Source organism: Castor canadensis, chromosome 3, assembly GCF_047511655.1.
Source record: "Castor canadensis chromosome 3, mCasCan1.hap1v2, whole genome shotgun sequence".
NCBI lineage: Eukaryota > Metazoa > Chordata > Mammalia > Rodentia > Castoridae > Castor > Castor canadensis.
The window spans coordinates 29,541,334-29,557,985 of record NC_133388.1 but is presented as its reverse complement, the minus strand read 5'-3'; the positions used below and the strand labels follow the sequence as shown (position 1 = coordinate 29,557,985).

Genomic DNA, 16,652 nt, shown 5'->3' with positions numbered 1-16,652 from the left:
GATGGATGGGATAGCTCCCCTGACCCATTCTCAGCTTTGGGGAAGGAAGGAAGGGGGCACACAAGAGAAATAGAGGAAGAGCGGAGAGACGGTGTGGGAGGTGGAGTGTGGCAGTTCTCCTGCCTTACCATACATTGAAGTCACCTGGGAACTTTAAGAAAGCACTGGTGCCTGGTGCCATCCACAGTGTCTGGGTTCCAGGTGATTCTAATGTGTGGATGAGGCAGAGAAGGCTGAGCTTCTATCTTAAATACAAGAACTACATGACCTCAAGCTGTTACTTCTGCCACCATCATTTAGGTCCACCTGGAGCCTTTGGTCTCCTCTTGACAGTGACTAGGTTGAGGGAGCAGAGAAGCTCCTGAGACCGGTGTGGATGGAGCAGAACTACCACCCCCTCCCTTGTCTTCCAGATCTCCCGCCACCTGGGCAAGATGTATAGCGAGATGATCTTTGTCAATGGCTTCGTGCACTGTGATCCCCATCCAGGCAATGTGCTGGTGCGGAAGCACCCGGTCACAGGCAAGGCAGAGATTGTCCTGTTGGACCACGGACTCTACCAGGTAGGAGAAGCCTTTCCTGCCCAGCCTGGGGGCTGCTCCTGCTGGGATTAGAGCCCGCTGAAGTTGCCCAACAGCCACTCAACTGGGAGGCAGAAAGCTGAGGTAGCTGGAGATGACCCTTCCTCCTCCAAGAACTGTCATTTTGTGAATGTCACTAAGAGCTCTCTGAGCTTCCACTTCCTTGCAATAAGTGAGTTTGTGCTCACTTCCTTTACAGCTATCATGGCTTGTAATGGAAATGTGTCTGAATATATGACTGTGCCCTCCCAGGGATCTGCAGGCCAGTCCAGATCTGGGAAGGGGGTTCCCTCATGTGAGAGCTGTGGCTGATGGTGGTCAGGTGGCCCCAGACTCTGTCCTCTGGAACTCAGAATGAAGAGCTATGAATGAACCCTGAGTTCCCATTTGCAAGGTGGGGAGTTCATGCCGATCCAGGACCCTGGCTTGGCCTAATTTCCATGAAGCAGGTGGTGCTGGGGAGGCTCCCCACGGGCTTCTCCTTCCTCAGGCCCTCATTCCACATCAACCTCCTCTGAAAGGCTCAGTGAAGTAGAGTGCAGGCCAAGTTAGGGCAGCTGTTGCCACACAGGCCAGACAACAGAAGTTTAATGGCTTGCTCATGTGCCACTCTTGAGTGTGGGAGAGTCTGTAGGGCTGTATTTGTCAGGCTTCACTAGAGGTGACAGTGCCATCAGCCAGCAGCAGGGGAGACATCTCCAAGGAGCATGCATGGGAAAGCTTTGGGAGAAGTGGAGCTTCCACCACATTCCAGCAGTCAATGCTCAGGCAGAGCCACATCTACCTTCATGGGGGCTGGGAGAGTAGCCTGTACCTGGGAGGAAGAGTAGAAGGTAGACTGTGGTGTGAAGTTAGCAGTATCAGCCACTTAGAACCAAACATAGGTAGAACATCCCTAATGTGAAAATCTGAGCTTCCAAAATGCTTCAGATTTGAAACTTTTGGAGCTCCACCACAAGTGGAAAATTCCATGCCATGAAATTTTCAGGCACAAAATTATTAAAAAATATTGCATAAAATTACCTTTAGGCCATGGGGATAATGAAACATAAATGAATTTTGCTTAGACTTGGGTCCCATCCCCAAGATATTATATATATGCAAATATTCCAAAATCTGGAATCCAAAATACTTCTGGTTCCAAGCATTTCACATAGGAGATATTCAACCTGTAGTGGCTTTGAACTTGGGTCTTCAGGGATGGCCAAAGTTTGGGCCATCCTCAGCCCCCATTATAGTGGTTAGCACCAGTCAGGGGCTCAGGACTCTGGTGGGGAGAGGAGGCTTGGGTCCTGCCACTGCTGTCCTGGTCGTAGGTGCTCACTGAGGAGTTCCGCCTGGATTACTGCCACCTGTGGCAGTCTCTGATCTGGACCGACATGCAGAAGGTGAAGATGTATAGCCAGCGCCTTGGAGCTGCGGATCTCTACCCCTTGTTTGCTTGCATGCTGACAGCCCGGTCGTGGAACTCTGTCAATAGGGGCATCAGCCAAATTCCAGTCACTGCTACTGAGGTAGGTAGCTGGCTTCTGGCCTTGCCTCCTCCCAAATGCAAGAGATGTCCTGGGGACTCCATCCGACCCAGAACCTGAGAGTCTTGGTCAGTGGGCTGTGTGCAGAGGGTGGAATTGGAGCTGTGCCTGATGAGAAGCAGGGAGAGGAGAAGAGAGGATAGCCTGGATGAGGGGGAAAAGAGAAGGTATCACTCTGTGTTCCCCCGGTGTTAGCATCCTGGAGTAGAAGCAAAGTCATATGGACATAACAACTCAGGCTTCTCTGACTTTAGCTCTAATCTGCTCACACAACATGTCAGGCTTCCTCTCCAGGACCACTGGGAAGCCTTAGGGACTTCCCGTTCCTACCTCTGGCAGCAATTTGGTGTCCCCCACCCGGCCTTATTTCCCATTGTGTGGCCTTTCAGGCTCCCCAGTGGGGAGAGCCCTTTGCTTCCCTGCCATCCTCACAGTGCTGCTCATTCCTTCCTTCGTCTTTCAGACCTCTTAGTGCAGCAGCTCCTTTTGTCTTTGTTGCTCTTTTCTCCATGGATCCAGATGGTGCATTGAAGTCTAGGACACAGATCCTGGGAGCACCTGCCCCCACTGGGACACTATGTTCCCCATAGGTGAGCTCATTCCTCCTGACTTAGGTGGGCTCCCTTCCAGGAATCCTTCCTAGAATTGACTTCTGTCCGTTTACTCTGTTGGTTTCCAAGCCCAACCACACTGACTCAGTGTTGGATGGACTCAGGCTCCAGTGAGGCCTGTGCTCACTGCAGGGGACAGGGCCCACCTGTGCTGCCAGGAAGCTGGGACTCTAGTTGCAGACCCTCCTCTTCTTGGTGGTATGACCTTGGGTGTTCACATCATCCATGTGGACCTCACAGCCCTCCTCTGCAAGCTGCTCTGTGGTAGGAAGCTCTAGGAATGGATAGATCCAGACCCTCAAAGAGTCCATCTCTTGACTCCTCTTCGTCCAAGTTCGATATCATTCTCCAGCAAACTTAGTGACAAAGATGACCACATGCTGGCTCCACAGCTTTAAAGCTCATCTCAGAGAGAGAGACACTATCTCCCTCTTTTGTAAGCTGGGATGGTACCTGCTTTACTGGTAATACATGTGCCTATCCACAGTTCCTGAACTTTATTTATTCAACAAACATTTGTTTTTGTTGGACCCCAGGCCTGATGCTGAGGATCCCATGATCCACAAAACAGACAGGCCTTTCATGTATGATTTACTCTTTGGTTGAGGGAAACAGACAGTAAGCAAATGTAAAGAGGCAAGTGAAATAACAGGCAAGCAGGCACTGCAGAGGAAATGAGCGAAGCAGTGTGAGTAAAGGAGGGGGTTGCTAAAAGAAGACCTCTGTGAGAACTTCACATTTGAGCTGAGGTGTGAAGGACAAGAAAGGCACTGGCCCTAGGAGGATCCTGAAGATGCATTCCTGGCATGAAAAGGCCCAGGGGAAAAAGAGTTTGGTGTGGTCTGCAGTGTGGTGAGGAGGATGGTGGCAAGAAAAGAATTTGGAATTCTGGGAAGGGGAGCATCTCACAGGGCCTTAGAAGCTGCAGAGAGAAGTTTGGATTCATTCCCAGTAGGAAGTGACAGGCTTTAAATGGGAAAAGGAGATGCTCAGACCTGCTGTTTTTAGGTGTTTCTTGGGATTAGAGCAAGATGAGCAGTGGGGCGATTGGTTAGGAGCCTGAGCCAGGCCTTCAGGTCAAGAGATGACTTGACGATGCTGGTGCTAACAAAGATGGAAAGGAGCAGGTGGAGTGGAGCCAAGGTGTGTTTTGGAGGTGGGATTGAGGACCTCGGATTGGATGTGAAGGAAAGGGAAGGGAAGAGTCATGGTTTGCATCATGGTTTTTTGAGACACTTTCTATGGTGGGGGTGGTGCTGCTTCCTGACACAGGGAAGACTTTGGAACGGACACATCTGGGGTAAGGCTGGTCAACAGTTTTCTTTTTTTTCTTTTACTATTCATATGTGCATACAAGGCTAGGGTCATTTCTCCCCCCTGCCCCCACCCCCTCCCTTACCACCCACTCCACCCCCTCCCGCTCCCCCCCTCAATACCCAGCAGAAACTATTTTGCCCTTATCTCTAATTTTGTTGTAGAGAGAGTATAAGCAATAATAGGAAGGAACAAGGGTTTTTGCTGGTTGAGATAAGGATAGCTATACAGGGCATTGACTCACATTGATTTCCTGTGCATGTGTGTTACCTTCTAGGTTAATTCTTCTTGATCTAACCTTTTCTCTAGTTCCTGGTTCCCTTCTTCTATTGGCCTCAGTTGCTTTAAAGTATCTGCTTTAGTTTCTCTGCATTGAGGGCAACAAATGCTAGCTAATTTTTTAGGTGTTTTACCTATCCTCACCCCTCCCTTGTGTGCTCTCGCTTTTATCATGTGCTCATAGTCCAATCCCCTTGTTGTGTTTGCCCTTGATCTAATGTCCACATATGAGGGAGAACATACGATTTTTGGTCTTTTGGGCCAGGCTAACCTCACTCAGAATGATGTTCTCCAATTCCATCCATTCACCAACGAATGATAACATTTTGTTCTTCTTCATGGCTGCATAAAATTCCATTGTGTATAGATACCACATTTTCTTAATCCATTCGTCAGTGGTGGGGCATCTTGGCTGTTTCCATAACTTGGCTATTGTGAATAGTGCTGCAATAAACATGGGTGTGCAGGTGCCTCTGGAGTAACCTGTGTCACAGTCTTTTGGGTATATCCCCAAGAGTGGTATTACTGGATCAAATGGTAGATCAATGTTTAGCTTTTTGAGTAACCTCCAAATTTTTTTTCCAGAGTGGTTGTGCTAGTCTACATTCCCACCAACAGTGTAAGAGGGTTCCTTTTTCCCCGCATCCTCGCGAACACCTGTTGTTGGTGGTGTTGCTAATGATGGCTATTCTAACAGGGGTGAGGTGGAATTTTAGTGTGGTTTTAATTTGCATTTCCTTTATTGCTAGAGATGGTGAGCATTTTTCCATGTGTTTTTTGGCCATTTGAATTTCTTCTTTTGAGAAAGTTCTGTTTAGTTCACTTGCCCATTTCTTTATTGGTTCATTAGTTTTGGAAGAATTTAGTTTTTTAAGTTCCCTATAAATTCTGGTTATCAGTCCTTTGTCTGATGTGTAGCTGGCAAATACTTTCTCCCACTCTGTGGGTGTTCTCTTCAGTTTAGAGACCATTTCTTTTGATGAACAGAAGCTTTTTAGTTTTATGAGGTCCCATTTATCTATGCTCTCTCTTAGTTGCTGTGCTGCTGGGGTTCCATTGAGAAAGTTCTTACCGATACCTACTAACTCCAGAGTATTTCCTACTCTTTCCTGTATCAACAGTTTTCTTGAGCAGGTAGGGTTGTCTTGGGAAGTTAAGACTGGAGTGCAAAGAAGAGGCCCGGACTTGGGATATTTGGGAGTCTTCAGCGTGTAGATGGTATTTAAAGCCATTGGGTTGAACAAGGGTCACAAAGCACCTACTAGGTACTTAGTGACTGGCGTCTGTACTTATTAACCAAGATAAAATTTTGTACTTGCATTTTTACTCATTATTAACGACCCAGGTTCAGTGTCAGTCCTCTGGAGAAGCGCGCTCTCCTCCAGGAATTTCCGTCTTTCCTCGGATCCTTTGCTGACAACTACCCACCAGTGCTCATAATCACTTATGGGGCAAGTGCATCATAGGCCTCGCAGAGTAGTTCTTTGCATATCCTAACTCTCCAACTGCATGGTGAGCACCTGAACAGCAGGGACTCTGTCTCACACATCTTGGATGAGGTCCCTGTAGCCCTGGTAGACAGGCAGTGATGCAGGTTCTGGGGACACTGGCTGTCTGCTCAGTTGGACAAGAACTCAGATGCAGGGTGACCTGCTGGGTCAGGCCCAGCCAGCCCAGCTTCTGAATTAAGAAAGGCTTTGTCTTTCTGAGCCATGCTCCCATTCAGAATTAAGGGAACCCTCAACATTGGGTCAGGCAGGATATCTCCCCCCTGTAAATGAGGCCTAAACTATGAGGAATTTGCTCTCTCCATAACAAGAAGCCTGGAGGGAAGTGGGCCCAGGTTGGTTACCTCAGCAGATCCTCAGACTTGGGCTCTGGGCTTGCTCTCGTGACTTTCTTGGCTTTCCTCTTGACATTGCAGGATGACAGTGGTCCTTTAAACCATCACATCTTCATTCAGTGGTGACCAAGTTAGGAATCAGGGGCATGTACCCTCATGTGTCATTTCTTGAGAGTAAGGAAACCTTTCCCAGAAATCCCCCAAATGACTTGTCCTCATGTCTCATTGATCAGAATCATGTCACATGTTCCTGCCTAAGCCAATCCCTGGGCAAGGGGAAGAGTGCTCAGAGCCAGCATTGGCTGGAAACAAGCAAGATTCCCTCTAGGACTCCAGGGAGTTCCGAGTCACTGAGGAGCACAGCCCCGAGTGAACAAAACTGCAGCTGTTTAACAAAGGAGAGTGTGTGAAGGTTAAGAGTGGGTGGGTGGCTGCTCGATAGGCCTCACCATTGGCATGTGCACAAGCCTGTAGGCTTTACTGCTCTGAGAGCGACTCTGGAAGGCTTCTGGGGACAGAGGTGCTTTCTCTTTGGGCTGAGGGGCTGTTGGCAGCCTAGCCTTGAGCTCACTGAGAGGGGTCCCCATGGTGAGCCAGGTCTTGGTCTAGCCTTCGTGGTCAAGCAGGGTGACTGTAGCTGTGACAGCAGACAGCCTCTTGGCACCTGGCTTGTGTTGAGATGTTCCAGTCTGATAGCTCCCGCTGAGGGACATTTCAGGTTTCACAGCAAGGGGTTATCCATAGCTGCCTCATGCTTCAAAGGGACTTTGGGTTCTGCTTTTGCTACAGAGCAGGCGGTGGCAAGGCCTCTCGGCAGCACTGTTGGGCCCTCTGGTTAGATGAGGATTGGCACTGAGTGCTGCCCCATACCTTATCTCTGATGCCTCTCTCCACGCTGTTGTGAGGCGGGCAGAGGGCATTAGCATTCCTAGGTTTTGGGTGAGGATATTGAGTGGAAAGAGATCAAAGAACTTGTCTAAGGTCATACAGTCTTGCTAATAGGAGGCAGGGAGCCAGTAGGTGAGGGCCCTGGCTCCGGGGCTGGGATGCCTGGGTATAAATCCTGATCCACCACTTTAGGTGGACCTGAGATGGGTGACTTCTCAGTGCCTCAGTTTCTCATGTTAAGTGGAGATATACATGCAATCTAATAGAGGTGTTACGAAGATCCAATAAATTAATACATGTCATCATTTTCAAAGTGCTTGCTTAGGAAATGCCCAGTGCATGTTGGCTACCACCACCTTCATCATCATTTTCCTGGAGACTGAAAAGGGGTCATAGCCATACTGTCAGGTCCACAATTCTGGCTGGGCACAGTTGTCTGCCTTAGACCCTTGCAGAGCTCAGGGACAGGGAAGGGTGGGAAACCAGGTCCCAAACTTAAACACAGACTGGGGCAATGCCTGTGGGGCTGACCAGTGTCAGGGGCTAGCCCTGGATCCTGTTCAAGAGTGTCAGGCCCTCAGGCTACAGCACAGGGGACAGTGATAGCAGGACAGTGTGGGCAGCAGGTAGAGCTGGTTTGCTGCAGGGTCTAGGACTGGGACTTGGGAGTTGGGTGAATTCAGGAGCTCAGACCAATGCACTATAGCAGCCTGGGCTTGCCTGATGAGGGGCATGATTCGGATGGTCCCAGCTCTTAGGGATCCTTCTAGGCCAGTGAAGAAGCTTGGAGAGTCACCAGCCCTACTGAATGCACAACTTTGCCGCATCCATGTTTGGCTAGGAGCTGAGCTGGGGCCTTCTGTCCAGGTTGCCAGGCCACAAAGTTCCTGGGCTACACCTCTGTCTGGGGAGTGCTCCTGTGGTGTCAAGACAGCTGTGGTAGGAACTCCCTCGTATAGCCTCTCTGATCTGAGGTTCTCAGACCTTCACCACCCTGGCCCTGCTTCTAACCATCGCTTCTGTCTTCCCATTGCTGCCTCAGGACTCAGAGATCCGCAGCAATGCAGCCACCTACCTCCCTCAGATCAGCCAGCTTCTCAGCCACGTACCGCGCCAGATGCTGCTTATCTTCAAGACCAATGACCTGCTGCGCAGCATCGAGGTCACCCTGGGCACCCGTGCCAGTGCCAGCTCCTTCCTCAGTATGTCACGGTGCTGCATCAGGGCACTGGCTGAGTGAGTGTGGGCTCCTGCCTCTACTCCCCTCCCAACTCCTGGCCTTCCCCATTGGTCCTGCTTGCCTCTGCTTTCCCCACCAGTCCACGGAGCCCTGACTGTGCTTCCCAAGTTCCGCATCTCACTGTAGGGAAAGTTAAGGAAAGAAAGCAACTTCAGTGAACTGGTAGAGATCATGGGACAGTGGCTTTGGGTAGCCCAGAGAATTGCCTGTACTTATGGAGAGTAGGTTCTAGGACCTTATCCTCTCAGTCAGCTTTCCAGGTGATTCCTACCCTTACTAAAGTTTGAATTGTTTCTGAGCATCTAGCCCATCCAGGATCTCCTGGGCTTGGGGTCAGGAAACCCTGATGCGGGCTGGGTGTGATGGCTCATGCCTGTAATTCTAGTTGCTTGGGTAGCTAGAAAGATTGTGGTTTGAGGTCACAATAAAAAAAAAAAAATTGTTGAGACCCTATCTCAGAAAACAAGCCAGGCATGCTGGCACATGTTGGAGGACCATGATTGGCCTGGGCAAAAACTTGAAACCCTATCTGAAAAAGCAAAAAGGACTAGGGGTGTGGCTCGAGTGGTAGAGTGCCTGCCTAGCAAGCACTAGGCCCTGAATTCAAAACCCAGTCCCACTTAAGAAAAAGAAAATGGATACCGCGATGCAACCCCATCTCTGACTGGTTCTGAGACTTGGCTTCTAGGACTGGTCAGGCAGCAAGGCCAGTGCTCTTTTTCCTGCAGCTGTGATTATGACTCAGGAAAGTGAGTCCAGTAGGCTTTCTAGGGATCTCAGATCTTTCTGGAGGCTTTAGCACTCTTGAAGTGTTGCTGAGGAAGAGAGGAAGATAAGGGCACTGCCTCGGGAGATCAGTCCAGAGGAGTGAGGGTTCTAGGCCTCCAACTGAGTATGTAAATACATCAGAAGGTCTGTGCTCTCAGGGAATAGTCTCATCCCAGAGAGGAGGCCTAGCTTGTGGTCAGTATCTGCCTGTCCATGCTAGGCAAGGAATGAGTCTTTCTGGGGAACTAAGATTTGACCATGTACCCACTACCAAATATCAGATTAGATTATAGCAAAATATACTGCACACTGAAAGGGCTAAGCATGATTTATTCTCCGTCTGAGGGCTTAGGATGTGAAGTCTTGAATAGGTCATTATCTTAAACACCAATTTTATCCCGTCCTTTTTTTTTGTATAGAAGGGACTGAGCTGGGCTGATTAGTAATGACCTCAGTCTCCCAGGACTACCGGACCAATTTTCCAAGTGATTTTTATTCTCAGAAAATTTAGAGCGGTTTTGATTATATTTGTGTTTGAGGATTCTGGGTTGGTATATATTTACTATACTTTTAGAAAAAGAAATATTGGAATGTTCTCTACAAGGTTTGTCAGACATTTGATAGTCTATGAAACAACTGTTTTTGCTTGCTTCACCTATTTGAAAAACTTCTTAGGGATATTTGAGTTCCTCTGGCCCTGATTGGGCCATAATATGATCATGTGACCAAGCGTGGTCCTCAGGGACAGGGAGCTGGTAAGTTGGGCCAAAGTCACCATCTTTTATTTTTCTCAGTGGTGCTAAACTCGTGTTTCTTACCTCTTTATCTCTTCTCTCCTTTCTTACCCCTCCTCCAGGCACAAGAAGAAGAATACCCATTCATTCCTCAGAAGGACCCAGATCTCTGTCAGCGAGGCCTTTAACTTATGGCAGATCAACCTACATGAACTCATGCTGCGAGTGAAGGGGCTGAGGTTGGCCAGCTGGGTCTCGACCCTGATTTGCTGGCTGATGCCTGTTTCACATTGAGTGTGCCCCTGTCCCTTTCTAGTGTCCTTTCACTCCTGTCTTTCCTTAACTCCCTGTCTCCACCCAGTTGCCCCATTTCTGCCCCACAGTGGCCTACAGTCCCAGGGTCACTGTCCATGGCACTGTTACTCCACCGTTGGACGCTACTCCCTACTGCAGCCTTTTCTCGGGGCCTTTAGGCTGTACCATGGAATAGATTGTTTTCCTTCTCCAGGGGCACGATGCATTAACCTCTTTCCCATGCATGTCTGTGAACCCGTGCTGTTATATCAGGGTGGCCCTATGTGCCACAGAGGGCACATTGAACCTGTAGGAAGTCTGACTTTGTGGGAGGTGGACCTGCTAGAGAGCAGGTTCCCTGTTCTTACCAGGCCACTCCCCAGTGGTGTCACCCCTAAGCAAGGCAGTGTGCCATCTGAGTAGATCCATACAGCTGTAGGCTTGCTGCTGTGTCACCATCCCTGAGTGTTTACTGTTGCGTTTCAGTAAATCCCCTCAAGATTGCAGGGCTTGTCCATCCTAGCTCATGGCCCCATTCCCACTATGTCCTGGCCCTTGCCAAGTGCTTTCAGCTCCTCTTGGTGGCTGCTTCCTAGGGTTTCCAGGAGGCTGAGGGGAGTAAGGTTAGGGCTTGGTTGCAGGATTTCTGTTCTTGGTTGGGGGTTAGTCCATGAGGCCAGCAGTGGACCTGAACACTGGATGCTACCAGAACCTTCTGCTTGGCTCTGGTTCCTGAGTCCTTGTAAGCTGTAGGTCTCCTTTTACAGTGGGGCCACTTTCCTTCCAGTCTCTTAGACCTGGGAGGTGTTAAGCCCAAGGCCCAGACTGAGAGGCTCAGGAGAGGCTTCAGGCTTTTTCCCTGGCTTCTTACTTTACCTCCCATGAGCGGGCTTCTGCCTTGCTCTACTGCTTTCCTGCTTACTCCTCTGGCTCTCAGCTGATGACCTCAGTTTCAGGTCTGGGATTCTGGCACGTCCTCTCAAGCCTTCTGGATGCTAGTCTTCTTACCAAAACAGCAGTCATTATGACTAGATTTTGTCTCAGAAACTTCCATATCAACTGTTTGAATTCTGTTTCTACCCTATTGCCCACCACCAGCACCAAACTCCATCTTCTGCTCCTGTTTCTGTGACACCCCCAAACCTGCTCTAACTCCTGTGTCTATGTAGTCCTCTAGTTCCTAAAACCCCAGATTTGGCACGTCTTTGCCCCCTGAGCACTCAGATGGTAACTGTATTTAAGTCTCTGATCTTAACTCCACCCTTTTCATGGCAGCAGAAAAAAATCCTGAGCCTCAGCTTCATTTTCTGTTCTCTTTATTCATGATACAACACCCAGGTTTTTGGTGATTACAGATGATTTGCAATTCTTTTACTTCCAGAAAGAATTAATTGTTCTTTTTTTTTTTTTCTTTTATTATTCATATGTACATACAAGGCTTGGGTCATTTCTCCCCCCTGCCCCCACCCCCTCCCTTACCACCCACTCCGCCCCCTCCCTCTCCCCCCCACCCCCTCAATACCCAGCAGAAACTATTTTGCCCTTAGAATTAATTGTTCTTAGTGACCAGTTGGACGCACCAGGGACCTGAGAGAATAATTTGCAGGGTCTGTTATTAATCATGTGGATGCATGCTGCATAATATATTTTATTGTGTCTTTTATAGCCACTGAAGTAAATACAAACGTCCTTTCTGTTGGAGAAAATGGTAACTTGTTTTTGACTTTGGGTGTACCAGTCAGCTTTTATGTCACTGGGATCCAACACATCAGCATCCAGAACAGTTATCTGGGGAGAGCAGAGAGGCAACAGTTGGAGGTGCAGGGCAGTTTGAAGATGGGGGAGTAGGCTGATGCTTATTTAGTGCCTTCCATGTGTGAGAGGCCCTGGGATGCTCTATAAATATGTCACAATGTTGAATTGTCCCAACAGCTCTCTCTCAGGGAAGGGTCAGAAGCCTCATCTTACAGAGGTAGGAACCAAGCTCATAGACATTTATTAATTTGCTTGTGGGTCACACATCTACTGATTGCTGGCCCGTGCTTTATTTTTAATTCCACAGGGCTCTAGATGAGGATTATACTTGCTCTTTGGGCTGTCTCATGTGCCTCTCAGATCTGTCTGGCACATAGATGTTCTGGCTTAATAGGAGGTGCTTGGTAGCACATTTAATTATTTTCAGGGAGGTTGAACTTGTGTTTGAAAAGCTGCATGTGTGCTCATCTTCCGCTGTCCCCCAAATAGGTGCTGCCTTGGCAGCCAGGTTAATTTCCACAGTATTTCCCTTCTGCTCCAAGATCAGAGATGGTCAGTCTCAGTATTGCAGGCCACCTGGAGTCCTCCAGCCGCAACAGCAGAGCTCTGACAGTGTGTCTAATGACATCTGAAAAAGCAAATGTGGTTCCTAAAGGTATCAGACCAGGGAGTGGGACTGCTGGGGGTTGGGCAGTAGCCCTGCAAGTAGAGAAGTGTGACATGGGCAGGCATGATGGGAAGACACAAAGGGAACCCAGGGCTGGTGACTGTCAAGATCCTAACTGACAGGATGAAACGCCCCCTCCCCCCTGCTTTCTGTTGTGCATTGGGTTGCATGGGGAGGAGCGACTCATATTTAAAGGGAGGCTTTGAATAGCAGATGACCTTGCTCCTGACCAAGGGGAACTAGGGAGGCCCAGCTGCCCCCCACCCCCAAAGCCTTCAGTCTGCAAAAAATCTGGTAAAAACCAAGTTTGGAAAAGCGCCATTTACTCAAAGGGCCTCCTTTTTCTCCTTCCCCGCTTTCCTTTTCTGAAGGAAGGATGGAACCAGCCCTGTGAGAGTCAGCGTGGAGCCCTGGGCCTTGGCTATGATGGCTGCTTCCTGCCCCTGCAGCCTCTGCCTCCTGATCTGGTTTGCCTGCTCCTAAAAGCAGCCTTACCACCGCCAGCCTGCTCCCTTCCACCCAGGTCACTGTGCCCCTGGCCAGCACTGTGGGGCATAAGGCTCTCTCTAGCTCTGCCTTTGGCTTCATTGTTGTAGAGTTCTGATGTTCTTCTGATTTTCCTCTTTTCTATGTACAAGAGTGAAGGACAGACTCAGGACTGGCATGATTGTGGCTCCCCTGCCCTGCCATTTCTGCTCCTGTGTCCTCCTCCCCTTTCCCTGCATGGCTGGACTAGATGTCCCTGTGTGATTAGTCCCCGGGGGTCTTGTGAAAGCCCAGATTCTGACTGTGGGCCAGACTGGTGCCTGGTACTCTGCATTTCCAACCTGCTTCCAAGTGATGCTGTCAGACTGAGAGAGACCTGGCTACTTCCAAATCAAAAGGCTCTCAGGAAAGTGGAAATGCAGATATACCAAAGGGAGGTAGTAAAAATGGTAGTGTATTTTTAATGTTTACTTTAATCACAAATGACCTTTTCATTTTTTTTTCCAGTACTGGGGATTGAACCCAGGGCCTCGCACTTGCTAGGTGAGCATTGTACCACTTGAGCTATGCCACCAGCCCATGAATTAACTCTTTAGGCATGCACACAAATGTAATCATGAATGAACGGACATCAGAAACTTGAGCATTGAGCCCCTCCCCCCAAAAGACCTGCCTAGCACTAGGGTTTTGTTTTGGGAGTGTACTTGCAGTCCTAGAAGTAGAAATCACTAGTGGGGGTGATATGGAGGCTACTGGTCCCATGACCTGACACCCTCTGCATGGGTCTGACTGGGCAGCTACCCCTTGGTTCTCTTGCTCTTGGGAGCAAGAGAAAGTGTCACCTGGGCTGGTTGCTGGTTGTTTGGAACCTGTAAACTCCTCATCATGAATAATGGAAGTAGTTAGTGGCTTTGTCTCCAGGAGGGAAATAACGGAGAGAGAAGGCTAGAAGAGGGATAGCCAGCAGCCTCTCTGAGGCTGACATTGGGGTGGATGCAAAACCCTTCCAGGATTGTGGACAGGGACACAGGTCAGGGGCTCTGGCTGTTCTCCACCCTCTTGGAGCTGTCAGAAAGCACAGCTTAGCTGCCAGTGCTATGTAGCTGGTGGGAAAAGCTCCTTTCCTGCCAAAGGGAACCACATCACATAGAGTGTCTACAAACACTGTTGACAGTGCTGCCACCAGAACTGAGACCAATGGTATAGAGTAGGAAGTAAGGGCATGGGCTCTGGATTTGGCCCAAATCCTCAAGTTTAGATTTTTTTCTATAGAGTACCTACACTGCCTGTGTGATCTTGGGTAAGTAACTCAACTGATATGGGCCTCATTTCCTCAGTCTGAAAAGTGGAGATAATAGTACCTACTTCATAGGAATATTGAGAAGAGCAGTGTGATTGGAGAGGATGAACTACCTAGTAAATGCTCAATAAATGTTATTTTTTTGGTGGTAATGGGGTTTGAATTCAGGGCCTTGTGCTTGCCAGACATCAAGTAGTTCTACCACTTGAACCACTCCACCAGTCCTTTTATGGGTTAGGTATTTTTTTGAGACACAGTCTTGGAACAATTTGGCCAGGTTGCTTCAAACTTTGATCTTCCTATTCTCTGCCTCCTTAATAGCTAGGGTTGCAGGTGTGAGCCACCAGTGCCTGCAATAAATGTTAATTATTAACCCCTATGATGGACTCGATTCCCAACTTCTTAGCTCTTGCCTACTTTCTACTTGAGAGACTAAAGAATTGAGATCTTATTCTTTCAGCCTCCCTTGCAGCTAGGTTGTTACATGACATGAGAGGTGAAAAGGAATCTTACAGAGGACTTTTTCTTTAGAAATAGGTAAGGGTATAAATACTTTGTGTTGCCTCTTCCAGCAGGGGAGGCTGGAGTTAGGTTTGGGATATCTGGAATTATGGCAACCATTCTGTGACCTTGAGGCAATAAATACAATATGATATTTGAGTACTGATAAAGAATTATGAGCCTCCAAATTTTAAATTGAATCTTTACCCCCAGTGTGACTGTATTTGAAGAAAGTGCCTTTAAGGGAGCAATTAAAGCTAAACAAAGTCTTCAACAGTAGAGCTCTAATCCTATGGGGTTGGTGTCCTTATAAAAAGAGTAAAAGAGACCAGAGTTTTCTGTCCACTTGCACAGAGGAAAGGTCATGTGAGGACACAGTGAGAGGCAGCTGTCTGCAAGTCAGAAAGCAAGGCCTGCCTTGATCTTGGGCTTCCAGCATCAGGAATTGTGAGCAATTCCTGTTGTTTAACCCAACCAGTCTGTGGCATTTAGATACAACAACGTGGGTTTTTATAAGCATCTTGCATCCCCTGCTGGGTGCTGGGCAGCACCCTCCCAGAACATCTGGCTGTTAAGTGGTGGGTGTGAAATAAAGCTTTTTCCTCATGCAGTGAGTAGCAAAGGATTCTCCATGGAGAACGTCTCAGGTTCCATCTGGAGTGAGACCTGAGTGGGGGAGGCGGAGGGGTGGCTCTGGTGTTCATTGTGATTGGATGGGGTGGGACCAAGATGAGGTGAGTGTGGCTGTGGGCTGTTTGTGAGACTGGATGTGTGACACATATCTGTTGTGGAGAAGAATGTGACTGGGCGCTTTTAGAGCACTCGAAGTTCCTTCTGGTGCTTGATAATCAGATGCTTCCTATACCTGTGGCTTGAAAGTGGCACCAGGCAGCCCTGTTGGGTCTCAAGGATCCCAGCAATTGGTATCAATTTCCTGGGGTTGCTGTAAACAGCTACTGCAAACTTAGGGAGTGGTGTGACAGATTTATTCTCTCACGGATCTGGAGATCAGGCACCTAAAAATCCAGACTTAGATCAGGCTGTGTTCCCCCTGGAAGTGCTGGAAGAGAAGTTTTCTTTGCCTTCTCTGGGTTTCAGTGACTGCCTGCATTCCCCTGACTGTGGCTGTGTCACTCCATTCTTTGATCTTTTGTCACATCTCTTCTCTGGCCATCTACCCCCCTCTAGAAATACTCTTGTGATTACAGGGGGGCATCTGGATAATCAGGAAAATCCCCCCCATTGTTAAGATCCTTTTTTTTTTATTGTTGTGCTGGGTGGGGTTACCTTGTACTATTTACAAAGGTTCTTACAATGAATTTAATCACATCTGCTAAGTCCTTGGACCATGACCTAAGGTAACTGGTCCCAGGGTCTTGGAGGTGGACATCTTTCGGAGCAGGGGGAACATTATTCTACTTACCACACCCTGGAATCCTGCAGGAGGCTTGTGAGTGCTGCAGTAGCCTTGTTCAAGTAAAACAATTAATAATTACCATTGACAAATGGCAAAACAGCAATAACAGTAATAATAATAGCTAATACTGAGCACTGACTATGTGCTTGCCCCTTCACGTGGATTCAGTGTCACAGGACAACTCTGAAGTCTAGGGACCACTGCTGTCTGCTTTGTGCAGATGAGTAAACTGAGGCACAGAAGGCTTAGGCCATGGCGGAGGCAACATGGGCAGTGAATGGTAGAGCCAGGCTTTGAGCTGAGGTTGTCTGCAGCCAGAGTTTGGGCTCTCAATCCCTGGTTGCTTATGGCTTTGGATTCCAGTTTTCCTTCTTGGAGCAAATGGCTTCTGCTGCACCTGGTCCAGTCAAGGCTGCTGGAGTGAGACCTTCCCTGCCTTGCC

General features: G+C 48.6%; 1 protein-coding gene across 11 annotated transcripts in view; it reads left to right on the top strand.

The window, feature by feature from the left end:
* Adck1 (aarF domain containing kinase 1) overlaps window positions 1-11,569 on the top strand; it is a 108,789-nt gene extending 97,220 nt beyond the window's left edge. For 8 of the 11 annotated variants that reach the window (XM_020162198.2, XM_074067447.1, XM_020162201.2 and 5 more), the window contains 4 exons: window positions 414-563; window positions 1,898-2,095; window positions 8,091-8,284; window positions 9,913-11,569. In XM_020162198.2, the coding sequence (XP_020017787.1) occupies window positions 414-563; window positions 1,898-2,095; window positions 8,091-8,284; window positions 9,913-10,084 (714 nt within the window). In that variant the 3' untranslated portion in view covers window positions 10,085-11,569. The remainder of the gene's footprint in view (window positions 1-413; window positions 564-1,897; window positions 2,096-8,090; window positions 8,285-9,912) is intronic. The other 3 variants (XM_074067448.1, XM_074067449.1, XM_074067450.1) reach the window with 3 other exon arrangements.
* Window positions 11,570-16,652: the final 5,083 nt, after the last annotated feature.